The sequence below is a fragment of the Siniperca chuatsi genome, linkage group LG12, assembly GCF_020085105.1.
Source record: "Siniperca chuatsi isolate FFG_IHB_CAS linkage group LG12, ASM2008510v1, whole genome shotgun sequence".
In the NCBI taxonomy this organism is placed as follows: domain Eukaryota; kingdom Metazoa; phylum Chordata; class Actinopteri; order Centrarchiformes; family Sinipercidae; genus Siniperca; species Siniperca chuatsi.
Window position 1 is genome coordinate 7,552,316 of NC_058053.1, and position 27,671 is coordinate 7,579,986.

A 27,671-nucleotide genomic window follows, 5' to 3' on the forward strand; every position below is an offset into this window, starting at 1 on the left:
AAGCGAGCATAGACAGAAAATGGACAGAAAGAAATCAGTGCAGAAAAGGGGTTGTAGATACAAATCAAAAGGAGAGACCTGAGAGAAAAAGAGCATAAATAAGAAAGCATGGGAAATTATTAACAATGCACTTGGTATTCCTGATGCTGTATTCAGTTTATGTCACTGCATTCAGTTAAGTAGCAACCAAATGGATCAAGACGGACCTTCTTAAACTACATCATACATTTACCCCAGTAAGGCTACTTTCCCGACAGTTGCTGATCTATAGCTGTGAAATCAGATTCCCAATATGTGTGTGTGTATGTGTGTAAGAGGAGGTGAGATCCTCTGGCTGTGAGAGCTTATTTTCACTCAAACAGAGCTTCCTGTGGGACTCTTGAATCTAACAGACTTCAACGCCCAGAGGCCCTGTGGTGCGCAATGACATCATGAGTTTGACCTTAAGAGTGTGAGTGTGTGTGGATGAGCGACAGAGACAAAACTAATGCATGTGTGCTTGCAAGAAATCTGCATGAGTAAGCGTGGAGATACTGTGTGCGAGAGTGCTTGAACTACGTGTGTGTGTGTGTGTTTACCGGGTCTCATTGCAGCAGTCGTCTGTTCCTCTCTGGGCAGGGTGGGGGTCACAGTGTCAGGTACAGTGGTGGTTTCTGTCAACAGGAAAAAACACTAAAGGTTAGAAGAGAATAGAAGAGAATGAGATGACATGACATGACAGAAGATATTAATACATAGTAAAATATGTGTATGTAATGTAAAAAGTTTGGTGAGCATTCCTATGGATGCCCAGCATTCATGTTAATTGATGTTTTGATGTTTCCAGTCATTAGGCCCTGCAGTGGCCCTCCGTAGAAAGATATGTTAACTTTGTCAACAACATCACCAGCTGTCATTATCAGCTAACAGCATGTTAGCTAACAACAACCAGCTAACAATATGTCAAGCTAACTAGCAAGTTGCTATTACTGGCATCAATCCTCCTCAGCTACCACATTAGCATGCTAATTAGGAGTAACACATATATTACATCACACTTTACTGTATATTTAGTGCAGGCATTGGCATGAGTTAATTATGTTTAACTTCCAACACACTCAGACTGTCTTATAAGTGGAGACAATACTGGTCTTACAATAACCAAATCTAAGATCTTCTTTTTAAATATTCACGATTTGTTCTACAGCTGCTTCACCGCACACTGGAAAACAGTAATATTTTAACAGTGCTGCAGTGAAGTCTGAGCAAAGCAAGATTTAGATTTTAAACAGTAGCTAATGATGTTTGCGCACACTTCACTGTTGTTTTTAAGGCTGAAGTTTGTCATGATCCAGGCAGTGACAGAGTGAGCTGAGGCAGCGAGCTGGCACTCAGCTTAAGACACAGCCACAACTCTCATTTTACCCACTGCAGGTTGGCGTGCACACACATACACCTGCAACGCTATGATGATAGATGCCGCACTCAAACTGACCTTGGTGCACAGCAGCATGCGACCAGTGTATGATAGATCAAACAGAGGCACACACACACACACATATACACACACACACACACACACACACACACAAACACAGACACACATGCACACATCAGCAGTGAGGTATGTCAGTGTAACCCCAAGACCTTCTGGTCTTAATAAGCAGTGTTCTACTGTTGGTTAAGATTCCTTAAACAGCCCTGAATGCTTTACCAGCTCTCTCTCTCCTGCCCACACACACACACACACTGGCGTAAGTACTGTAAGTCTATACGTTGACGTAAGGGAACAGAAGATTGTCTGGCTTGTGTGGCACAAGGCTGACACCACAAACCTCTCACCAAATTATTCTTAGAAATTACTCTTTGTTTTTTCATTCTTTCCTTCCATCTATCATTCTGCTCTGCAAATCCCTTCCTTCTTTCTGTCTTCTCTCTGTCATTTGTCACAATAAATCTGACCACTTTCAGTTCTGCTTTGCAATACCACCATCAACACCACAAAAGCTCTTTCTATACACACACACACAGACACACACACACACACACACACAACAAAGTCAATCTCTCTTTTCCTCTGCCTCTCCGGCATAGATGTGAAACCCTATCTACTGTTGTTTCTGTTTTACCACAACTGCAATTTTCTTCTCCATAGCTCTTTCTCTCGCTCCCTTTCTGTCATCTCTCCCTGAGGCATATTTTGATTTCCACTTGTCCTTTGCTTGTGTCTGCCCGCAGATTTTCTCTCTCTTTATTAAGATTGTGTCTCTTTCTTTTGCCCTTTCCCTACGATCTCTTACTCTCCTATCAACCTTCTTCTCTATGTGCTGTTGTTATTTTATGTTGGTTCTAACCACCAGCTCAGTAAATCTGAGACCACTGTTGATTTACTGCTTGTTTGGTTGTTCTAGATGTTTCCATGACTCACTTGGTGATCTGTATGTGTGTGTGTGTGTCTTCTCTAGTGTGAACTCTTAACCTAGCATTTGCTAATAGCTTTGAGTTCACTGCAGCATCCATTCCTCTAATGTGTACTGTGTGTGTGCATAACTTTATTGAATTGTTAACACAGTCTGCTCACAGTGAAAGTATGCAGGAGTATTATGTCAACCCAAACATAGTGGCCTCATATTGCCGCCCAACACACACATATAGCAAGCGCATGCACACACGTACACACATAGAATTAGATATTAACATTGGATAAGTAGCTCCCAGCTGCTGACATTAAACTGTTTTAATTTGGTGCCCTTTACCACTGTAATTAGCCCCCCATATGGAGGAGAGAGACGGAGGGATAGAGATGAGAGAGGGAGAGTGAGACACAGAGATAGATAGATAGATAGATAGATAGATAGATAGATAGATAGATAGATAGATAGATAGATAGATAGATAGATAGATAGATAGATAGATAGATAGATAGATAGATAGATAGATAGATAGATAGATAGAGCGAGAGAGAGAGAGAGAGAGAGAGAGAGAGAGAGATGGAGAAGAGAACATAACCCTCTCCACCTCTCACCACCATTTTCCTAATTAGTGACCACACACAGCTCCTGTCAGCTTCCCATTTCTAACTCCAGCTCCTCCCTACCCGCCTAATCCAATTATGCTCTCTGTCTGTCGTCTCCTCTCCTGGCATTCCTCCCTTTCCTCATCCTCTTCATCATCTTCCTTTCCCCTCTTATTTCTATCCATCAGGGGCCACTCTGTAGCTACTGTAAAGGTCAGTAAAATAATTGAAATTAATTACATTATCATTAAATTCATTTTGAATTGTAGTTATTATGTAAGAAAAGCTGTAATTTTAAACTTGCTTTTGCAGGAAGTTTTTCTTTTATCTGCTGAACTAAAATATTTGCAAGGCAGAAGTATGTTTAGTCACTTGTTTGGGGAAAGTGAGGATGATAACACAGTCAGTCATGTTTTAAACATAAGGATTTAAACTGGAATGTAAAAGAAACACCAATCTTTACATCTGTATTCTGCAGATGGGTCATCCCGAACACCACTGAGTTACAGCAACCTGCCATGACTCTTTCTCACACACGCACCTCAAACTGAGAAACTGAAAAGGTGTTCGGTTCGGTTAACCACACACACACACACACACACACACAGTCATAGGCCCCAGGGCTCATTGTAAAGCTGCTGACTGAGCAGGGCGAGGCGGAAACAGAGAGTCGAAAACTGTTCAATTATGGAAAGAGCTCTGGGTATAAATCTACCTCTGTCAGCCTAAATAATGACTACTGACACAGTATGTGTGTGTGTATGTGTATGTGTATGTGTATGTGTATGTGTCTGTGTGTGTGTGTGTGTGTGTGTGTCTGTCTGAGGAAGAGAAAAAATGTTGTCCCTACTCAAATTATTGTTGACATGGTGTGTGTGTGTGTGTGTGGGGTCCCTTTACTTAATGACTATGTGATTGACTAAATGATTGGCAGACACTATGTGTGTGTGTAGCTGGAAACATGTCTTCTTTATAACTGGGACCTACACTGATAGTTAACTACTATTAGCTGCTACCCTTGGCTAACCTGTCTGTGCTGTAGATATTTGTTCACTGTAAGTAGAATTTCCTTTGAAAAAGGCATTTTTCTATCCACCATATTCTGTTCACTTAGTGCAAAAGCTCCTTAACAACTGTATCCAGCAGCTTTGTACAGTACAGCGATGTGTATAACAAGAACTGCCAGAAACATTATTGCTACAAACAATTTCCATCAAAATTTGAGAAATATATGCAATGCTAAAACTGTATGCTACACTTGGAAGGAGTAGAAAATGAGTTCTTAGTGAAAGGAAACTAGCACTAGCAGTTATGGCACTACCAAGAATGGGGATGTTAAATGTTAAGGTATGACATCAAATGAGAAGTGATGGTGGAAAACATGAGTGCTTTTGGATGAAAATCATTGCCAGTAATCTGAATGGCAAATCAGACAACTGTACTTAAAAACCAAAAGTGCAGATATGTAGCTTAAAGTGCTGGACTAATTATGCTGCCTCTTCTGTTGAACGAGTGGGTGGGAAAATGAGTTCTTTACAGCAGGAAACTCTTTTGAGACTAAATGCCTAATTAGCCCATTGTACAGCAAGCTACCAATAATATCTTGTTTTATGGTAAGTACTGCACTGGACCACAAGCTTTAATGCCTGGTAGACGAGAAGGAGAATCTCTGTAACCCAGTCAAATGTATTAGTGGTACAAGATCAAGCACATGACTGTAGTCCACCAATAATAGAGCTTAAAGTGAAGCTAAAAAAGCACAGCCATGCACTACACAGCTGACACACTAAAAGCAGTATGTCAGGAAACTACAGATAGTGAATTGCTCATTAGCCGATTGTGCAACAAAGCACCACAAGGTATGTGACTGTAATTGTAGCCTTAAGTGTGAAGCTAAGTACGACAACAACTGAGATGATAAAAAGAAGCTGCTGGCAATGAATGGCTAACTACATCAGTGAACAGTAGTCCGCTACAAAGGAAATGAGTTTAAGTGTGGCAAAAAGCATTAAGCTAAGTATGCCATTAACTGCTTTGGAGAAAAGAAAGACAGCTTTCTAGATCACCAAGCAGCAATATGTTAACAAGGATATGGTTTAAACAATTTCCAAGGCCCACTAGTTTTGGCCATACTAAATTACAGGTCGACTGACAGGCTGTATGTAAATTTTGGGTCATGGATAAAAAAATTGCATATTGTGTGTTTCTCTGAATATCACTGAAAATATAAGCCTATTTTATCTCTGTAGTTTCACAAAACTTCAACATCACAGAAGCTAATCAACATCAGAAAATATTAAATACATAGTTAGTCATTGTCTTCTGCTAGGCTGTGTATTACAGTAAAAGACTCAACTTGAGAGTAATTGCAGGTTCTTATTCTGTGTTTTGAATTTTGGCTGGTGGACTGCCCACTAAGCTTTAAATCACAGATGAATTTTTAACACTTAAAGATCAGAGAGAGGAGGAAACAACAGTGGATATATGACCAGTTACAGTTGAATTTTTGCATAAGCTCTAACAAGGGATGGATGGATAAATAGATAGATAAGGAAGCACAGAAAAAAAGAGGCAGGCATATCTGGGAAATACCGCAAAGAGGTGGCCAGCCAAACCTAAATATTTATAATAGAAAAACACAAGCTTCTTTTGCACCCGCAATGAACCAGTGCCCAATCCTAAGTGTTGCCATGTGTGATATCTCAAGGAGAAGGAGAAGGAAGACTTCACTGTCCTCCTGAAGTGAACAGAGCATGGTTGTATATGGTTTAAAATAACTTTAGAACTTCTTTGGGTGTGTGTTTAACTTTCAGGCACTTTGTAACAAGTCCTACTGCAAACAAGGCCTATTGTGTTTGTCTTGTGTATTATGGATGCTCTTGACTACTTATCAACTAGAGGTTGACTGATTGCACTTATAATACATTATTACTACCTATACTCATCTATACACACCTCAACAATCAAATGTAGTAAGGACTCATAGTATGCTATAATAGTCCATGCAATATCATAAGTTATCTTTGTAGGTGTTAAGTAAAGTGAGCTATGCTTTGTGTAGGAAGTGCTGTATCGCTCCTGATGAGCAGTTGGCACCTTGCATGGCAGCTTCTGCCATCAGTGTATGAATGTGTGTGTGAATGGGTGAATGTGACAAGTGTTGTAAAGTGCTTTGAGTGGTCGATAGACCAGAAAAGCGCTGTCTCAATACAAGTCCAATCCAAGTAGCTACATATTGATGCGTCTATAATAATGCATGCTTCATCATAATGTTTTGTTGTTAGTGGAAAGTAAAGTGTAATTCATTTTCATGCATTTTAAAAAAATCAATGCTGCATCATAAGTCATTATTATGTAAGACGCCAGAATACAGAGAATTACAAGTAAACTTTGTCTGCTTTAGGAATGGAATATGATATATTCAAAGTAAGAAATAGACAAAATACATTTTGTCAAGCTTTATTTTCACTATGGGATGAAAGCAATGAGTTGGGGTGTTCTAACAAATGATCAACAACTGTATACCCACATGTTATACCCATTACAACCCCCCTTCACACATACACACACACACACAAAATAAAGAATCATGTATGTTTATGAGTGCGGTCATAAAGCATTATGAATACATTATAATTCAATATGAATGCCCCTATAACTATAGATGTGATCTTCATAGAAAATGTTACCAAAAACTCCAAACAGTTATCCCTTCAGGAACTAAGATTTTAAAAACAGTGTCAGTTTTCCTTTTTACAACGCTGTGTTTGGAAATTGTACAATATCTGATCTGTGGCTTGGCTTGGCTGTGGAGTCATGAAACATTTACTGCTTGTGGGAGATAATATTGGCTTTCAAAAACTATAAAGTAAAGGTAGCACTTGCAACAGGTTTGTTTTGCCTTGAATTCTACAGGTTGACAGGTGAGGGATAAAATTAAAATAAAGATGGGTCTGTAGAAACAATGTGAGAAGAGTGGGAGCAAGAAGAAGAGAGGGAAATAAATCCATGAGGGGAATGAGGTCAGGGGAAAAGGGAAGGTTAGGACGTAGGATAGATGTAGTATGTGTGTGTGTGTGTGTGTGTGTGTGTGTGTGTGTGTGTGTGTGTGTGTGTGTGTGTGTGTGTGTGTGTGTGTGTAATGGTGGGGTTGTTACAGGAGCCCTTGACAGGAGAAAGGAGTGATTAAATTCTTCTAATGGGGAGAGAGTCAAAGGGGCGGGGACGGAGTGGGTACTGCAGAAGCCACAAACATTGGCACCTCTACTTCCCTCTCTAACATTATTTTACATTCATTCTAATGTGTTTATACCTGTTGGTATAAAAGAGTAGGATTAGGTCTGTAACTTTATGAATTGAAATAATGGAATCAGCTGCAGGCCTCTTGTTGTATGCTGTAAAGTCTTATCGTTTTATTATTAAAGCAAGCTGTTGTTACCCAGCAATAAATTATGGTTTATTTCAGTTAATTTTAAATAACTTTGGCTACAACATTAATTTAAAAAAGAAAGAATAATTAATAATAATGATTTAATAATATATCTACCCATTGCTTGCTTTTTGAATACTATTAGAACTAGGCTACCTATTACCAGTATAAAATTATTTGCTTGGATATATAATCACAAAAATAAAATCCCATTTACAGCATACTTCGGTGCAAAGTAATACATGCATTCATTACTTTTTAAGATTTTTTTGCAATCTGATTGTTGTCATTATTAGTAAATGTAGAGTTTTTATAATGACATTACTGTAATCTCTGCGGTGAGAGGAGGAGTGAGAAAAGACAGGAGGAGGAGGAGGAGCAGAGGAGGAAGATGAGTGGGTGTATGTAAAGACACATCCCACCAATCACATGAAAGTATCTGGACTGGAGCCACAGCTCACATGTGAAAGTGATCAGCAATCTTGGACCTGGAAAACACACACAAACACACACACACACACTTGGCTAAACCTGAACGACTGGCTGGAAACCTGGAACAGCGGAACACCTCTACAATGTTCTAGAACAAGAACTCTAAACAACATTCCCTCCAGGGTGCCACTGTAACTATGGATGTGTGTGTGTGTTTTCCAGGTCCAACATCAACAAAATGTGAAAGACACTGTGGTGGTTCTTGGCTATTAGTCGCCCCGCATATTAAAACGGTAGTTACAAGCTCACTTTTATTGTAACCTTTATTTAGGCTTCCTACATGGAAATTTGACCCAGTAACATCTCTTTTCTAGGACTGGCCACTGTCTGTTTTGCTCAAAGACTCCTTGAGAGTAGTTATTCCCAGGTCATCCAGAGATTCAAACTGCTACACTGCCAGTCACAGGGCCAACCTCTTTGCTGTAACTGGCCCAACTTCACATGCCAAATCTTTTAGTGAAAGGCAACTGAAACCAGCCATCAGCCATGAATGATGTAGACTACCAAATGTAGCGCCCCAATTGGGCTAAACACTGTGGTTTTGTTGGAACACAGAGGTAAGAAGCATAATTTGTGTCAGAATCTGGTAGGCAGGTGTCTAAGGTTTTGTGACAAGTGAAGATCAACAATCCAAAGAACAGCAACAACAGCAGATGAAAAAGAAAGAAAGAAAAAGCAGCTATTAACCACTCTGAGACAACGGACACAAAGCGGCTTTCTCTCTCTGTGTTTTTCAGTGTCTCGCTGTTATTTTCCCTAGTACCCCACCCATAACCCTGCAGTTTTCAATGGAGATGAGAACCTAAGCATGTATTTACACAACTAAGAACAAACCTTTGTCTTCATGCCAAACAGGTGGTGTGTGTGTGTATGTGTACATATGTGCCTGCCTGCCTGCCAACAACTAGGTGTGGAGTGAAAGAGATGAGAGCATAGCAGATGTTCTGATAGCTCAGTCATTTAAAACATGAACAAAACTGGCAGCATGGCAGCTTTCAGTTCACATCCAATAGTAAGGGTTACAAGACCTAAATTACATGTTGCCTCCATAGCTAGTGAGCTAGCGTGAATGATCAGAATGAGTTCTGCAATAATATTTTGGCTTTTGTTTCTGTTTTCCCACCAAGGGTTTGGCGCAATAATGAGATGCTAAACTACATTATTGTGTGCCCCCTAAGAACCCTGTATCCGTAATTTCGGATTTCTTCTTTGTAATTGGGTGCTGAGATTGTCTCTCTCATGTGAGGAAATTGTTTTACAGCCCTGAAGCTAGGTCAGTGCACTTCATTGTAAAATATGAAAACAATAAAGGGGCAGTAATGGAAAAGCAATTTCTTTGTGAGTTTGTTAAAGCTGATGTTTAGATGATATGAGGTTTGGGATTGACATGGCATCATATTGCCTTTGCTTCTACTTTTGAACAATGAATAAACTAGTCTTAAAGCAAAACAACATGCTGCCTACCCACATACAGAACATGTAGTACTTTTGTGAACTGTCAATGAGTTGATGAGGATGCTTTTGTTCTTATTTTCAGTAAATTATGTATGAAAGAAGATCAGTAATTTGCAATGCTAAATATGGATGTTAATTATATTATATAAATCATTTCATGACGTGAAACATTTTAAACAGGTCCAGGTTTGTTATTTATGTCGACAGGGAACAGAGGTCTGAAACCAACAACTGAATAATAGAAAGGCCACTCTGATTGCTGCATCCACTGCAGGCTGGCCTTTGTGTGTATGTTTGTGAGTGCGTCAGTGAACATGTGATTGCCTTACACTGCTGATGTCTCCTTTTATTTATTCATCACTTCATTAATTCACTCCTTTACTTCCTTAGCAGTGCTGAGACAGGCGGGGCTGTCGCTCAACTGTGTGCTGAAGCTGTGGGAAAATAAAAGAATTCTTACACTTTTAAAGGGTCATTTTAATGTGGGGTAACCTCATGGATATCATGCTTGCTGAAAAGAAAAATCAGGGCTTGAACCATTTTGAATGCTGCCTGTTTAGAGAAATGGAAAGTATTAGATGGAGGAAGGAAGACGACCTCATAGGATTTAATCTGAACGGAGATGGAAAGGTGCTGTTAGGCCTTTTCCTGTATGACTTTATATCTTCCATACTATCTGTAGCCCTGTGTGTGTATCTGTGTGTGTGTGTGTGTGTCTGAATTTATAGGAGAGGTCCACTAGAGTTGAATGTGTGTGCGTTTTTGTGACTTATGTGTAAACAGCTGTGTTCAGTGGACTGAAGCTGATGCACTCTGTTGAATATTTTATCTCCCGTTACAACTCAACACTTTTAAGCCCACACACGCACACACACACACACACACACACACACAAGCCTGAAGAGAAACAAAGCCTATTTTGTCTTCAGTCAGATGTGCTTTTCTGTTTTATTGTTTTCATTTATAGCACTAGCAAAATGATTGTGACTGCATGACTGGTGAGATCATGTGTTTTTCAGTGTTACTATCCGAATGTCACTTAGCGTGGTGACAATTAAAAGCTAGACAAAGTGAAATTCAACAAAATCAACTTACTCTAAGCTACTAAGATGTGGAATTATCTTAGTGTGTGATTGTGTGTTGTATTTAGGATGGTAGCAGGAGCAGTTGCTGTGGTGTTCATGTAAAGTGGGAATGGTCCGTTATCATGTCTACTGCACGAATTGCATCTAGAAGGCAAACATCTGGCATGCAGACATAGACAGCCAGACCAGCAGACAATCTCTGAAACTGCAATAGCCAAGAGGTTGATCTGTACTGTGATCATGGAGATGATGGCTGCAGATATGATGCATGATGTCATTAGGCGCAATAACAAGCAATGTGTATAGCTAGGATAAAACACTGCCGGTGCAATCACATAGGTTGCAGTCAGCATGATTGGACATCTTAGGTCACATTTATCTCCATTAGAAAGAAATCATTCGCTGCCATTCATGATATACATTTTGTGCAAGTTAGATTATCAGTCCAGTACAAAGATCAAATTTTTTACTTACTTTGTTGTGTTTGAGGGTTTTTATATCAGTGTGTCACCTGAAACTCAAAATGAAAACCGGGAAGTTTCCACCAGGAATAAACTTCCAAACACACCACCTCTTGTGTCCTCTCATTAAGGACGCTGTTAACTGCGGGAGGAGTTAAATTACAACTACGTTTGAAACCACACAAGTTTAATTGGTCAAACTGTAAAATAGATTTAAACAGAAGTAAATGGGCTACAATTGCATATAATACAGTAGGCCTGTTTTCTTTTCAATCAAGTAAAGTCATAATTTCACACTAAATGATAATGGATGAAATATGTTGCTAAAAGTTTCACTACATTTTTCCACTGAGTGGTATATTTTTCTATTAGATGCATCATAATAGATACTCCTCCATGTTATCGCAATGGTAATCACAGTACTCACTTGTCCTACAAAGTAAAATCGTTCCCTGAGGTTGATGTTATAGCTGTGTTATGCCTGAATTTTATTTTTAATATAGTCACAGTAACCTGTTCAAACCTGCGTTAACAGTAGAGGCTGTCCCTTCTCTTCCCATCATCACCAACCTCTTGGTTAGTCCTGACACATCTAGGATGTATTGTTCCCTTTGGGCTCTCTCTCTCTCTCTCTCTCTCTCTCACACACACACACACACACACACACACACACACACACACACACACAAGTTCAGAAATACAGAATTCTAGCAGCAGGCCATCGGTTGAAGCCAACAGCCCACTTCATGTCCACTGGGAACAGATACGTGACATGTCCTGTTCTTGTCTTGCCCTCTTACATGTCACAACCTGACTCAAGCAGTAAGATCTGATGGCCCATGAGGGAAGAGAGGAGAGGAGAGGAGAGGAGAGGAGAGGAGAGGAGAGGAGAGGAGAGGAGAGGAGAGGAGAGGAGAGGAGACCATTTGCAATTAAGTAGAGAGGTTTCGTTAAGAAAACATTTGAGTACATCGTAGAAAAGGTTTCAGTCATAGTCATCTGGACACTGTTTTCAGAATCAAGACGTTGTCCGGAAGTCACAATTGAGAATGACTTCAGGATGGGAGCCGACGAATGAGGGACTACAGTGTCTCATTTGAGTACAGTTACTGTTTTTAGGTGTGTCATTATTGGGACTCTATCTGGGCTCTGAGTTCTTCATAACATAAGATAGGACATTAAGAAAAATATCCCAACTTCAGAGACAAACTCTATATTGCTGCCAAATGTATGCAGCACATCATTATTGCTCAAGTTAAGTAATAAATGTGGGGAGATTTGTACAATGGCCTGCTTTATTACTGAAGTTATTGTGCAGCTGAGAATAATTTGCTTGCCACAGCTAACAAGCTCCATACAACAGTAATATATTGTAATAAATTGTACTCACACAGCCCAGTAAAGTAACATATAGACTAACGGTCTGCATTCATCAACTTTTACACAAAATCATCACTCTTTCTAAACAACTGTTTATACCAATCCTTGAGTAGAGAAATATATCAAATGGAACATTGAAAAAGCAAAGCTGTTTTTTTAACAGAATAGATTATGCATCGATCATGAATACCACAATTCAGCAGACCATGTACTGCACCTAATCCTTCACTACACACTAGCTACATGTTATTTACATAATAGACTGTGAACACAATACAGTACAACTACACAACTGGCCACTATTAGTAAAAGTCCCATGACCTAGACATGTTAATCCCTGTCCAGACATGATGCAATACCTCCTATAAAGCAAGATGATTAACGTCAACCACTATGCGGAATGCACGCAAGTATATGCCCACACGCACTCAAGTGCACATATACTATAATATACATACAGAAACAGGGATACACAAAGCCACACATACAAAAGAAAGAAAACACACATCCAACCCTGCACACAAATACACACTAATTACAGATGTCAGAGATATTAATGGTGTGATTTACACAGCACATTTCAGTCACTAATGTGTTGTTTGTAATTATGTTAATGGATCATGTAATATACATATATGCATAAGTATCATAATAATTATGATGATATATGTATGATTTGGAAAATTTTGCTCAGCTAATTTGTCTTAATAGTACTTTTTCAAGGCTTTGTGGTATTTTATGTATGGGCTATAAACAAAGGAGAGTACTGACGCTGTGAAAATGACAGTGTGTGTGTTGCATGTGCATGTGTGTGTAGCCTTCTGTTATTTTACATATGCACGTGTGTGTTCTTACCAGGCAGGTCACAGCCGAGGACCTCCATCCTCATGCCGATCCCAGCAGGCGACCACCTCTCCGGAAAGACTCTGATGTACTGGGCCACTATCTCATCAAACCTCCGCACCTCTGGAGTATCGTAGTGGCCGTTCCCCTCGAAAATCTAAGAGGAGGGAGGCAAAGACATGTTGATACTGATGTTATTAGTGTTTAGAGAGTTGTTAGAGAGTGCTTTCCTATTTTCATTTTACAACAAGGAATATTTAAGGATAAAACATATCCCCTCCAGTGTAAACGTTTTGTTTTGCTGCCAATTTTGACATTCCTAAGTTCAATTTGTGCACTCAACAGGAAAATATGACAAAGTTCTATAGCCTGCTCCACTGATGGCAGCTGCTTTTTTGACTTTAGCTCAGTACAGTATGATCCTTCTGTGTCTGCACAGTGCTGATTTAAAGGAAAATGTGTTACAAGTATCATTGCTTGTCATAGAGTTTTTCTTTAAGCCAAAGCTGTCTGAGCTGTGTCTAAGATACAAAATGATGAGTGATAAGCTTTACTCCATGTTTGTTTGATATATGTGGCATCTGTCAGAGTGGGTGTGCTGATACATTGTTCTGTGGTGAAGACAGCATTGAGGATGAGTATCCTGAAACAATAGAGAAAGATGTAAATGCTGCAGAGGTAGTTCAATTTGTCATTTCACCACTCCACCATTCACGTCTCATTGAAAAACAACAGCAAAATGGTAAGCCTGTCTCTCCAAAGTCATATAACACTTCTAATCAGCATTGTTTCCAAGCACAGTATGACATGTGTCATAAAAATAACAACAGAGACTGTGTTTCTTTGATTTTCTACTAATTTTTTGAGGCGGCTTGCAGCAGCCTCTGGCAAAAAAAAGATTTATTACAAGCTGAAAACTGAATAGACTGCACCAATCCTCTCAAAATGTGAGCTGTGAAAGTTGTAATATTGGTTTCATTAATTGAATTGTATCTGCTGTCATCCCCATTTCTGGAACTTAAAAAAATGTATGATGAATTTCCCAGGACGCTCATTTAAAAAGACAGGCAGATGAGAGAGAACAGGATTTTAGCATCAGGAGAAAAGCCAGGCACTCAGTAGTGCTATTAAAACATTTTAAGACAGAGTCTCTGAAAGGAGAACAAAGTTTAAAGTGCCCTGTCTCACAATGCGTTGCAGTGCCAGCAGTGTTGAGTGGTGATGCAGGAAAGACATTTTTAATTAACACCCATGAGAGACAAATAGAGGATGAGTGAAAGAGAGGATGAGACACAGAGAAAAGCAGAGAGAGAGTACAGAGGACTTAGAGAGAGGCAAAGACAGTAGCAGGGAGAATGAGAAGTGAGGTGATTAAATTGAATTATTATCAGAGCTGAGGCTGTAATAAAATGGGTTTTTTTCCCCTGAAAATGACAAAGCTGAGAGAGAAAGAAAGATAGAGAGACAGTGAGAGCGAAGAGAGATTGAGTTGAAAGACAGCTATAAATAAACTACAAATGAGGGAGAACTGACATTAACAATCAGAGAGAGGAGAGTACAAATGTATGTGTCAGACAGACAGAGATTATGTGTGTGTGTGTGTGTGTGTGTTCCCCTCCTTTACCTTAGCAAACCCAGTCTTGCTGTCAGTGATGTAAGTCCAGTCTTTCCCGGTCAAGCTGTGGGCCAGTTTGTACTTCCTGACAAACGCTCTGTTCTCTGCGCTGGTGCTGCCCTCCAGCCCTCTTGCACCCTGGGTAATAATGCCACGCACCATCTTGGGCACACCAAGGTCCGCCTACAACACAGACAAACATATATATTCTTATTAGCTGACTCTCTGCAGCACAGAAGCCAGTCACTTTCCAGATCCCCTGCCCATTGTGGCAACTGTGACTTTCCTTATAGCCTACATCGATCAACGCTGGTTTTCCATTACAGACATTTAACAAGTTGCCAGGCTTAAGAACTAGGTTTTTCGTTGCATTTAGAAATTCTCCCCAAAAGGGCTTCATTAGTGACTCCAGTGATTTTGTTCAACAGTTGTTGCCATTGCAGATGCTGTAGTAAATGATGGTTATTGCTTTGGGTTTGTTCTATTAGTCTTTGTTTTGATGGGATGATGCATTTCTGACACAATTTAGTTCCAGGAACTTCTCCCCAAAGAAAATAATCAAAATTAAAGCAGAACCAGTGACTTTGACTACATGTTACATTACATTTTGTTCCTGTAGTGAGAAGGGGCAAAAAGATGCTAAGTGAGATATGAAGAGGCTCCAACTAGCAATGTTTACTTTCTGATGCAGTAAAATGAAAAACCTGTGGTCCCTCATCTCCAGCTCCAGTCTCTTTTGTACTGGGAAACCAGTTCTGTAGGACATATACTGTAATGTAAAAAAACAAGATTACTCATAAGGATAAGGTGATGTACCTGTAGCCACTCTTCTCCAGCTATGGGCTGTGTCGGGTTGGGAAACCAGCCTGATCGACTGGCCACCAGTCGGGCTGCCCCCATGGAGCCGTGGATGTCTCTCATGGACGATGCAGAGATCTGGGAGTCGGGTAGCAGCCCTGACAACATGCCTTGCAGCTCTGAACAGGGCGCATCTGAACAGGAGACAGAGCCAGTATGGAATAAGAATACTTTATGTTACTGCTGGGCATTTTCTAAAGCATAAAATAAACATTTTGATTGTTTTCTTAAGTTACAGGTGGGAAAGGTTATTTCTGCTAATTTTTCTATTAAAATCAGCTCGCAACAGGAATGTTAATGCCTATAGTTTTTTTTTTTTCACAGAGCATGGTAATGCAGTTGAAAGCAGAGTTTGGAAAACTTTCCTCTGCTGTTTCTTAGTGTTTCACAGATCAGTACAGCATCCAAGATTTGACAGATAGCTGCCAAAAAACATTTTATTCATGAGTTGTCTGAAAACCAAACCTACAGGACAAACAACAAGAAAACTAAATTGATGTGAAATCATTAGATCATATGAATTGGTCATTTCTCACGTAAAAAGGTTGATGTTGGAGGTTTGTTGAATGAACAGATTTTTTTTGTCAAAATGGTCTCTGCATGCAATTGCATAACAGCACAGTAATAAAAATAAAACTGAGAGAAAAGTGTTTAATGTGATGGATTTTATTTCTCAAGTTTGTGAAATGAAAATGTGAAATGAAATTAAGTGGGTGCCAGGAAGGTAGATATTCCATTGGAAAAGTATTTGGAAATGGTCAGGAAATTTAAAGTAATTTGAAGTTAACGGGCATATACATGGTATTATTATTATCCTTTAAAGGCTATTGGATTTTCGCTAAATGTGAGGAAAATGTTTTTTCTCTGTTCTGTAAATCCAGTCTGGCAAAATAAGGTTGGTGCATTGCTAAACATCTTATAAATCAATATCTCTTTATGAATGAATGTGACTTTAAGGTCAGGAATAATTTGGTGTCACTGTTTGATCTCCTCTTGGAGCAAAACTCTTGTGTGATTGTAACATGAATTGTTAAAACAACGACTGCTGTGTTGCACTCCGCTGCTTTCCATCAACCCATTTCATTATCTTTCCTTCCTGCAGCTGCAAAGTTGATGCATAACTTTAACCAAGATACCAAAGGGGATTCTTCATGGGGAATTGAGCCAGAGAACTCCCAAATGGAAGATCTAAATGAAAGCATGTTGCAGATCAAAGGGATACTGTTTATTACACTGACAAATGTGTTTTAGTCTAACAGGCATCAGAATATGTTATTGCCATGAATAATGACAAAAAGCAAAGGGAACAAAACAAAGTGACCATTTCTATTTGAAAATTAAGCAGGTGAAAAAATTATGGGATAAAAGAGGAGATGAAAACAGAAGATGTGAGGGAGGAAAAGAGGAAGAGGAATGAAGGGAAGAAGAAGAAGCAGGATAAAAGGTGAGGAAGAGGAGTTAAAGGACAAGGAGGAGATAAAGAGATACACAAAAGGTCAAACAGAAAGATGGACTGTAGAGAGAGCAAGTAAATAGAAAGGGTGAGAAAGACAGAGAGAGATGCTAATGAAAAGTAAGCGAGAAAGAGAGAGAGAGAGAGAAGATTGACAGAGAAGGGTGACGGTGATTGATGGTGACATTCTTCGCGTCTACATGGAGATGAATGTTTAATGCTGTGACGTTTGCAACTGTGCCTCATTATGGTAAATAATGAATCAACAATAAACAACAACAGCTAAGTCATTCTAGATGAGCTCCCTCAAACTCTATAACAGAGGGGAAAACTGATTAGCAAGAAGAACATTCTATTATTGTTTTGTTTATTCTATGTTTCTTATTTTTGCATCTATCTATTTAAGCAGCTGCAGGCTTTTTTAACACAGGAGTGCAGTGGGAGTGGATGAGAATATCATCTCTGGAGATCACTGTAGCAGAAATAGCTAAATATCACACACGAGCATGAAAGCTCACACACACACACACACACACAAGGTCTCTCACACAGGTTGAGACATACTTCCACTCATACATACTCTGATGTTTAGCCAACACATGGGCGCGCACACACTCCCATTGTGCTTTTCCTGATAACAGGGTTGTACAAAAGCTGTAAAGTACATCATTCACTCTGATGAACAGTTAACCGTGTGACACAAACTTCCACTGTACCTGTTAATTATATTTTATCATTGTTTAAAGGCAGAATGAGTAGGATTTTACTAAAAAAAAAAAAAAACAATCTACAGACTCATACAAAAATAATCCCTCTCAATCATTATTTATGACCCCCTAGAAATGTGTGGCGGTGTCTATATCTGCAGAGACCCTGCCCTCTGCCTGTATTTTCTTATTTTGTTGTGTTTGGGACTGTTGATGGTGGCGCCGGCCCAACCAGAGGAGGAGGTGGCTGCGATCTAGTAGAGAGTTCAGTGGAGTGCTGCGATCCAACCGGGAAAGGAGGCGGTTGTATTCCAGCGGCAACTAGAGATGGCTGCTGCTGCGATCCAACCGGGAAAGGAGGCGGTTGCGATGCAGCGGCAACAGGACATGCCTGCTTCTGTGATCCAGTGGCGACAGGAAATCTGTGGTCCTGCTGCGATCCAGCGGTGACAGGATATCTGTGGTGCTGCTGCGATTCAACAGAGAGTCCAGGGGGCTGTTGCGACGCAGGAACTGGAGACCGCTGCAGCACAGGAACTGGAGACGAGGCCGGACTGCTGACAGCTCTGGGGCGCTGGGCAGCTGAGTCTCTGGGGCGCTGGGCGGTTGAGTCTCTGGGGCGCTGGGTAGCGGTGAAGGCGAGCATCGGCGGGAGCCGGCTGGTGGTTAGCAGGCCGGGAATCAGGCTGGTGGCTAGCAGGCCGGGAATCAGGCTGGTGGCTAGCAGGCCGGGGAATCAGGCTGAGGACGGGGGAGCTTCATGAAGTCCATGACAAACGCAGGTATCATAGTATACAGAAGCAATGGCTGTCTGTTTGTGCTGCTCATTGCTGGCTCTCCTCTAACACTCACAAGCTTATCAGGTCCAAGATTAGTTCGTTGGACATTGTGTCTGCTGGGTCCATGTTGTGGTTGGGTCGTTCTGTCATGTGGTGGTCCCGCAAGGGAGCTGGGAACACAAGGAATAGGACCCAAATGCAGGCAACGGAGGCAGGCTGGTAAGTGCAATAATTTAATGGAGAATAAAGGCTTATACGGGTTTCAAGCAGGCAGTGGTCAAAACCAGGGAATCAGTCCAACCCAGCAAACAAAGCTGACAGGGAGCAGGCAAAGTTCAATAGTCCATAATCCAGGCAAGGTCCAAGGGAACAAAGAATCAGTCCAACAGAACTCACAGGTAAGAAATGCCTGACACGGGAACAAAGCACAACCAAAATGCACATGACAAGGAACAACGACCAGATAATGAACAAAGGAAAAACCCTGGACTAAATACACTGAGGTAGGGGAGACAACGAGACACAGGTGCAATCAATCAAGGCGGAGGCAACAATCTAAACTGAAGGGAAAGCAAACAAAGACAGGAAGTAAAACCACAAGACACACGAGGAGAGGAGAACACTACAAAATAAAATAGGAAACAGGACAAGACCCCAAACCATGACAGGCGAGCACTGAAGGAGAGGATGGGGATGAACTGCGACACAGAGTTGGCCTGTTTTCTTTTGGACAGGTAGGTGCCGGTGGTTAGCTTAGTTAGCTTGCTTGGCTTTTCCATTCCAACAAATGTAAAATTCCAAAAATAGTAGCTAGCAGTGTGCGCACAAGCAGTGTTTGTACACACTAAGTCCTACTATCAACCAATGAAAATAACTTTATGTTTTGCAAAAATAACCCTTGAGGGCTGTAGTGCTTAGTTTGAGCTTTGAATCCTTTTCTGTCTAACACACACGGTTACCACGGCAGTCCCAAACCAACATAGTAAGTTGATCTTTGGAGACTCAGTGCTAGTGTCTTTAATGAGCTGGTATATAGCTGACGCTAGCTAACATTACTGTAGGCAGTGTATTTTTTTTCTAACATTGAAGAACTGATAGAGCAATGTCATATACAGCATTGGGCATGCGCTTCAGGTGCTGTTGAGCCAGGGAGGAGGGGCCAACTTTGAATGTTGTGTTTACAAACTGCAACTGACAAATCCTACTCATTCTGCCTTTAAATACACATTTTTTTAACGTGTAAATATCATCACTCAAACACAAATTTACACACTGTGCATACTGTATATACTGTCATATCCACCTACCTCATGTATATAAAGCAACCTTAGAATAATCATATTTATTTCAGCACCCTTTGCACTCTGCACCATTGCACTATTGTCTTACAGTCTACAAATGTTACTGTTGTTTTTTTTATAAATATCTATATCTGCACATAGTAGTTTAATGTTTGTTTAATTGTCTAGCTTGTTGTCTTTGTTTTTAGCTGTATGCCTATTTCTGTGTATGTTCATTGAGAGCAGCAAAAAACTGGAGTCAAATTCATATAACTGGCCAATAAAGCTGATTCTGATTCTAAATGAGGCTCTACCATAGCTGATACACATGCTCACGGCTGCACTTCTTCTTTTCCTTTCGGCTGTTCCCTTTCAGGGGACGCCACAGCGAATCATGTACCTCCATCTAACCCTGTCCTCTGCATCCTCTTCACTCACGCCAATTAACTTCATGTCCTCTCTCACTACATCCATAAATGTCCTCTTTGGTCTTCCTCTAGATCTCCTGCCTGGCAGCTCCAACCTCAGCATCCTTCTACCAATATATTCACAGTCTCTCCTCTGAACATGTCCAAACCACCTCAATCTGGCCTCTCTGATGTACTCATTCCTGATCCTGTCCCTCCTCGTCACTCCCAAAGAGAACCTCAACATCTTAAGCTCTGCTACCTCTAGCTCTGCCTCTTGTCTTTTCTTCACAGTCTCCATTGCTCTGAACCGTTGACCCTAAGTACTTAAAGTCCTGCACCTTCTTCACCTCTGCTCCCTGTAACCTCACCGTTCCACCTGGGTCCCTCTCATTGACGCACATGTATTCTGTCTTACTGCAGCTAAGCTTCATTCCTCTGTTTTCCAGAGCAGACCTCCATCTCTCTAGATTTTCCTCCACCTGCTCCCTGCTCTCACTACAAATCACAATGTCATCCGCAAACATCATAGTCCATGGAGATTCCTGTCTAACCTCATCTGTCAGCCTGTCCATCACCAGAGCAAACAAGAAGGGGCTCAGAGCCGATCCTTGATGCAAACCCACCTCCACCTTGAACTCCTCTGTCACACCTACAGCACACCTCACCACGGTCTTACAGCTCTCATACATGTCCTGCACCACTCTAACATACTTCTCTGCCACTCCAGACTTCCTCATACAATACCACAGCTCCTCTCTCGGCACCCTTACACATGCTCACGGCTGCACGCACACGACAAAAGCCTGGTGAGAAAAACGATGAAGGTGCTAAAAATAAATGATTGATAGGTGCTGCAGGGCTAAAATAAAATGAGATTAAGGAAGGAGAGAAGGAGGTATGGGGGAACGAAGAGTTGAATGAGGCAAGGACAGGGAAGATTTAAGGGAAGGGATAGGGAGGAGAAAATGAGAGACAAAAAGAGAAAAGTGGGAATAGAAGCTGTCAGCAAAGGGAATGGAAGGACAGAGGAAAAAGAAGAATGAGAAGGAAGAAAAAACAGAGCAACATTGAAGAGGGATGGGTAGAAAGTGGGAAAAAAGTAGAGAAGGAGACATAAAAGTGTGATTTAAGTTAATGACATGTCACTGACTGACTGCTTTATGTCTGCCTTTATAGGCCTGTGTAGGGCATTATCACATTCCCCCTGGCAGTGTGTTCGGGTGTGTGCTTGTCAATATGTGCAGGGAAGGAAAGAGGAAAGATACTGCATTGCTATTAGCGGGTATGTTTGGTTTTAATGTTTTCTTTGCAGGTTATAGACATATCTTACTGAAACTGTGGCAGAGCAGCGTGTTTTCTCTCTGCTTACCTCTAAAGTAACAAACTCTGTCATCCTTCTCAACAAAAGGCAAACTAGTCGGAAACTGTCAAGATTCTGCATATAAAGTCAGTGTTTTCCTCTGGCCTGTGATGGATTGCAAACATACTAAGGCACCAGAGATGGGCAATACAAAGGGAAACGGAAATAACCAAAAGATGAGTGGAATTGGTTCGCACTGTGAGAGTAAAGTGAGAAAAGTAGGGTGAAAAATAATTCAATTTCAGGAGTTAAAATAGGGTAAAAAATAGCCAATTGGTAGACAAGAACACAGGTAAAGACACCTGATATATGCCACCTCCCTGTCTCTTTTGCATGCTTTCTCTCTCTTTCTATCATACACACAGACACCGCACACAGGGACACACAAACAAGCAGTATCATATTGTTTTGGAGTGATTGTGATTTGTGTGGGTGCTGAAATAGCCCTCCTAGATAAGAGCATATCTGTCCCTCTCAATGGCCACCACAATGGCAGCAGAGAGAGGCTCTAACCTAATAATGATACAGTCACGCTGGGACACACACACACACACACACACACACACACACACACACACACACACACACACACACACACACACACTCAAATGGATTGAAAGTCTCTCTCTCTTTTACCATTTCTATAACACAGACACACACAAACACAGACAGTCTAATTAAGTTTTATCTATTTATAGTATTGAGCTGATTATGCTGGTTGAAATCGTGTTTGTTTGCCAGGGCTACAGATGAAAGCTGAGAGCCTGTTACTCTCTGATGTTATCACCCACACATCACACTCTAGTATTATTCTATTAGGACTGAGTGTGTGTGTGTGTGCGTGCGTGTGCATGTGTGCGTGTGTGTGTGTGATGTGTGAGTGGGAGACAGAGAGAGAGGATATGTATATGAAAGAGCGAGGGCAAGAGTGCACATGAGAGTGGGTGTGTTGTGTGCATGTGAAAGAAAGAGATAGATGACAGAAAGGAGAGGAAAGTATGAATAGGAGCATTGGGTGGATTGATGGATGGACAAATTAAAGGACTAGTGTGTAACATTTAGGAGGATCTATTGGCATAAATTAAATATAATATTCAAGTATGTTTTCATTAGTGTATAATCACCTGAAAATAAGAATCGTTGTGTTTTCATTACCTTAGAATAAGCTATTTATAGCTACAGAGCTGGCAGGTCCATGTTTCTACAGTAGCCCAGACTGGACAAACCAAACGCTGGCTCTAGATAGGTCATGCTTTTTATGAGTTCCGCGGCCACAATAGTTTTTCCTTCACGCTTGGAAGGGGAGTTTGAGGCGAGCGGTATTCAAATGGTTGCCAACTGCAATTTCACCACTAGATGCCATTAAATCCTACACACTAGACCTTTAAGGAATTATTTATCATTAGGTTATATGAATATAGAGAAAAAAAGACCCTTTCACATTTCCTTGTTCTTTTCCAGGAAATGTTTTCTAAGGGAGTTATTTTTGCTATGACCCTTCTGATCCAGTGTAAAAAGCCAGTATATCACTGGTATAAAATTTGGAAAGACCACTATTGTGTTTTCATAAGCGTGAGTCCCATGAGGAGATAGGCCAGAAAAAGTCTGAGAAACTCTACAGAAGAAGACGCTTCATCTTTCTTACCCGTAATCTGACAGCCGTAAAGTTCGAACCGCAGTGCAATACCGTTCTTCCACGTCTGAGGTTTGATTCGTACGAAGCGGGCAAGGACCGGCTGTGGGATCCGATTGAGAACCACCTCTGTGGCGTCAGCGTTGGCATGGAAAACCTATATAGAGAGAGGAACAGATGGAATTTAAAGATTCTACCAATGGCTGTAGGGATTTTCTGTCTTTCCCTTGTTACTCTCTACAGGAAGGGAAGAGGGCAGAGTGAGAGACACATAGGAACTCAGTCTCAGGGTCTTCTTAAGGACACTTTGTGATAACACAGGAGCCTGCATTGAGCCAACAGGACAAAGGATAAGGTCTGATATTGCAGAGTCATAAAGCATTAAAATTTGTTTTGCTTTGATATATGCATATAACTGTTTTCTGCAGAAAGAGTTTTCAGTGAAAAGGTGAGGACAGTGGAGCAAGCTTATTAACCCTGATATAATTCCTGGAGAGACATTTTGTTCACATGTTGAGATTTTAGCCACACTGTCAGTCTGATTGTCACTGTCAGTTGGTCTGTTGGTCGGTCAGTTTGTTGGTCCATCACTTTGGTCCTGACTGAAATTTTTTGACATTCATGGTTTCCAGATGATGACTTCTAATGGTGTTGGTGATCCCCATCCTGCTAAAGTTCCCTAACTTTTCTTCTAACATGCTAACAAGTTTAACTAAGATGGTGAACATATAAACCTGCTAAACATCAGCATGTTATCTTCGTCATTGTAGGAATGTTAGTGTGTTGATGTTAGCATTTTTGCTCAAGCACCGCTGTGCCTAAGTGCAACCTCACAGAGCTGCTAGCATGGCTGTAAACTCATACAGTCATGCTCCAATGTCATTTCTTCCACAAACAAAATTATGTTCACTTCCAATGCATTGGGGTTTTTGGCAGTTAAGTTTTAGCAGCTGATATCGCAAACAAACCCCCAATCATTTGCATTTGTAGATTCCACTAAGGCTAAGTGGGAAAATATAACCCTTTAAAGAAATAGTTCAACATTTTTGAATGACAAGGATGACATGATAGGATCGATATCAATCTCATGTCTGTGGGCTAAGTGTGGAGCCGGAGTTCAAATGTGTTTTGCCTAGCCTAGCATAAAATCATGAGTCAGTGAGAAACAGCTAGCATGGCTCTGTCTACAGTTAAAAAAACGCCTACCTGACTTATTTACACAGTGTATTTGTATATTTGTTTAACCTTGGCATATACAGAAATGCAATAACGACAATTTGTGATTTAAGGAGGAGCAACATGGACAACTCTAACATAACAGAACAGCCAACAATTAAACAGTCTAAATCAGTGTACAGGGCATAGACTATTAAACAACAGGTATCCATAGCAACAATATTTATGGTTCACACTGGACAGTTTTATTATTAAACTGACTCAGAACAACATAATTTAACATGAGTTAAAATTACAACAGAATAATTTTCTATGTGTATACATGCATAAACACACACACACACTGAATATATTGTTTCTGTTCACAAAGGAAGAAATGAGTGCAAAGGTTTTCCAACACACTCACATACACAATCTGAGGGCATGCAGTGTGTAATAAATCAAGGGGGTAAGTATGTGGGAGAGCATCCTCTTCTCACGTCCTCTTGACTTAACCACACAGACACACACAGGAAAACATCATCTTTACTCCTTCACGCACAGAGAGCAAAGAAAAACACACCCTGTCGTTCCTCAATGCACAGATATACACAATATGATATTCACAAATAGTCACAACTGTCTCAAACACACACACACATCAAAGAACACACCCTGTCTTTCCACTGCCTTACAAAATGCCCTCCGAGCTCCCACACTCCCCACCATGTGCACACACAACACACACCCAAATAATTTCCTCTGAAACACACACAAACACAGATAAAAAGGAAATTGAATGCAAGCACACATGGCCAGAAGCACTCTTTTTTTCTCTTGACACCATGACTTTATATCTCTGTCTATCTGGCAGTGTTGTGTCTCTCTCTCTCTTTCTATGACTGTCATCTCTGTTGGGCTCACTACATAAAACACAGCTGGGCCTCTGCTCCTCTCCCTATCATTTCACTTTCTATCCTCCTTTCTGTCTTTCTTTTCGACATCTCTTTCTCCGCCTCTCTCCCCCGCTGCCATGATGATATACTGCTGTAAATTTAAGAAAAAAATCAATCCTGTTGTTTCATTAGAGAACCTCAATGGCTGTTTTCCCTCTGTGTCTCTTTCTACAATGTTACATCAGTACTGAAAACAGAACATAGTGTGTTTATCATAGAGAGCAGTAAACCTCATTCACCAGAGCCAAAGGCTTTGCAATTACTTGCTTGGGTACTCATTTATAGATGTTTGGTTTGTTTTAGGAGTGTGTGTCTGCGTGTATGTGTTAATTCATTATTTTCCTCCTGTTCCCAACCCATTAAACAGCAAGACCCATCATGGGTGACAAAATATGGATGAAAGGGGTTTCTGCCTTACAGGAACAGTAGCAGGCTACTAGGCCAGCTGGGAATTGAACCCATGACCCACTGGTTGCACAATACAAAGTCAGACCCAGTGAACTCATGCCCTTACAAAATGGCATTAATACCAGAAACTGTGACCAGTTAAATTATGGGAAAATGCCTAAAGGCCCCAAAAGACTTAATGGGATTGTGGTAGTGGACTGTAATTACAAGTGTGTGTGTGTGTGTGTGTGTGTGTGTGTGTGTGTGTGTGTGTGTTGGAGTGTGTGTTGGAGTGTCAGTGTGTAAAAGTGTAATTATGAAGTCTTGCTCTAAGGAGTTGGGAGCTGGCGGGTGCTTTCTGATTTCCCTTGGTGCACACTGAAACATTTCCTCAGCAAATGTGTGCACACACACACACTCACACACTTGTATGTATCTGCTTTTAAGTATGTGTATGTAAGAGTGTGCATACTGTATGAGTCTTGAGTCACCAATCTGGTGTCCATTTGTTTCTCTATTATTAGGTTTGTTCAGGGTCACCAAACAGAGCAGCAACTCTATTTCAGCTTCTGCTTGATGCAAACCTTTCACTGTTACAACTGCTGTTTTACAATCACTTCAGTTAACTGAAATCCCTTCAGTACCAGGTTGAAAACATGATAGGAAAATGCCAGCAATGATCGTTGTCAGAGCTGACCACTACCACACACACTGATTATCTTTATGAGAGCTGTCAAGAAATTGTTAAATATTCTGACTCAATGCTAATTGTCAAAATGTGTTTTTCTACATAGTGCATGTTTTACACTGCTTGATGACTTTATCTTGCGTTTTAACCTCCCCGTTTGGTCTTATCAACCCACGTTGGAGCGATCACTCACAGCAAGTGTAATGTGTGTAACTGTTATTTGTTAATGTGTATTAAACAGCCAGTAGTGAAAGGTAAACCTACCTAAACTCAGGGTTTTCCTCTTTTAATTCACAGAATATTGCTTGCCCACCTGTTTAGGTTGGCATACATTATGATGTACTTCAATAGTAAGTTCAATTAAATTATTGACAAATATTTTTTTTGTGATAATATATTAAACAGAAGCCTCCTGTCCAGATACTAGCTCTGCAGTGAGATTCCACAGTGAGGAGGTGTAAGGGGATAGGTGGCATCTCTGAGGTCTTAAACTCCTAAATTCACGGTTAACAGGCTTTTTCTAAAAGGCTTCTGCAACAATCAGCTAATGGACATCACCCACATCCCAGCTCAGGTTATTTTATGTGTGTGTGTGTGTGTGTGAGAGAGAGAGAGAGAGAGAGAGAGAGAGAGAGAGAGAAGAAGAAGACAGAGAGAAGAGGTGTAAAGTTAAGCATCTGTTCACCCCAGTGTTTGTGGTGTCAGTTTGCCTCGTCTCTTAACACAGTTGGCAACATCTGACCATTAATGAACCTACACAAAACACACACAGACAGACTCACAAACACACACACACAAACATGCACACACACGCACACACATGCACACATACACATATATAGGCCAAAACAACATTGGTTTAACACCAATACCATAAGAACAATTCCAAGCAAGAGAAATCTTCCCAATTCAAATGGTACCTTCATCTCTCAGTGAAGGTCAAAGGTGATAGACATAGAGTGAATACTGTTTTCTCCTTCATTTGCACACACACCTACTCTACTGAATAACAATAGTGTGTGCAGGGGAGAAGGACACATATTGTGTAGCTGCTTCTGGTTTGTAGTCAAAAGGCGACTAACCAGGTCTAACGTGTAACTACAGGATAGAAAAAGAGCATGACGGGAAATATGTTCACCTGATGGGAAAGAAAAAAACAGGTGTGTGTGTGTGTGTGTGTGTGTGTGTGTGTGTGTGTGTGTGTGTGTGTGCGTGTGCATGTGTGTGTGTGTGTGTGTGTTGTGAGCCTG

General features: G+C 40.7%; 1 protein-coding gene across 4 annotated transcripts in view; it reads right to left on the reverse strand.

The window, feature by feature from the left end:
- Window positions 1-27,671, reverse strand: part of LOC122885483 (neuropilin-2-like) — a 101,207-nt gene that overhangs the window by 26,858 nt on the left and 46,678 nt on the right. For all 4 annotated transcript variants that reach the window (XM_044216600.1, XM_044216601.1, XM_044216598.1 and 1 more), the window contains exons 8-12: window positions 23,248-23,392; window positions 15,572-15,747; window positions 14,765-14,938; window positions 13,153-13,297; window positions 579-653 (exon numbers count right to left, since the gene is read on the reverse strand). In XM_044216600.1, the coding sequence (XP_044072535.1) occupies window positions 579-653; window positions 13,153-13,297; window positions 14,765-14,938; window positions 15,572-15,747; window positions 23,248-23,392 (715 nt within the window). The remainder of the gene's footprint in view (window positions 1-578; window positions 654-13,152; window positions 13,298-14,764; window positions 14,939-15,571; window positions 15,748-23,247; window positions 23,393-27,671) is intronic.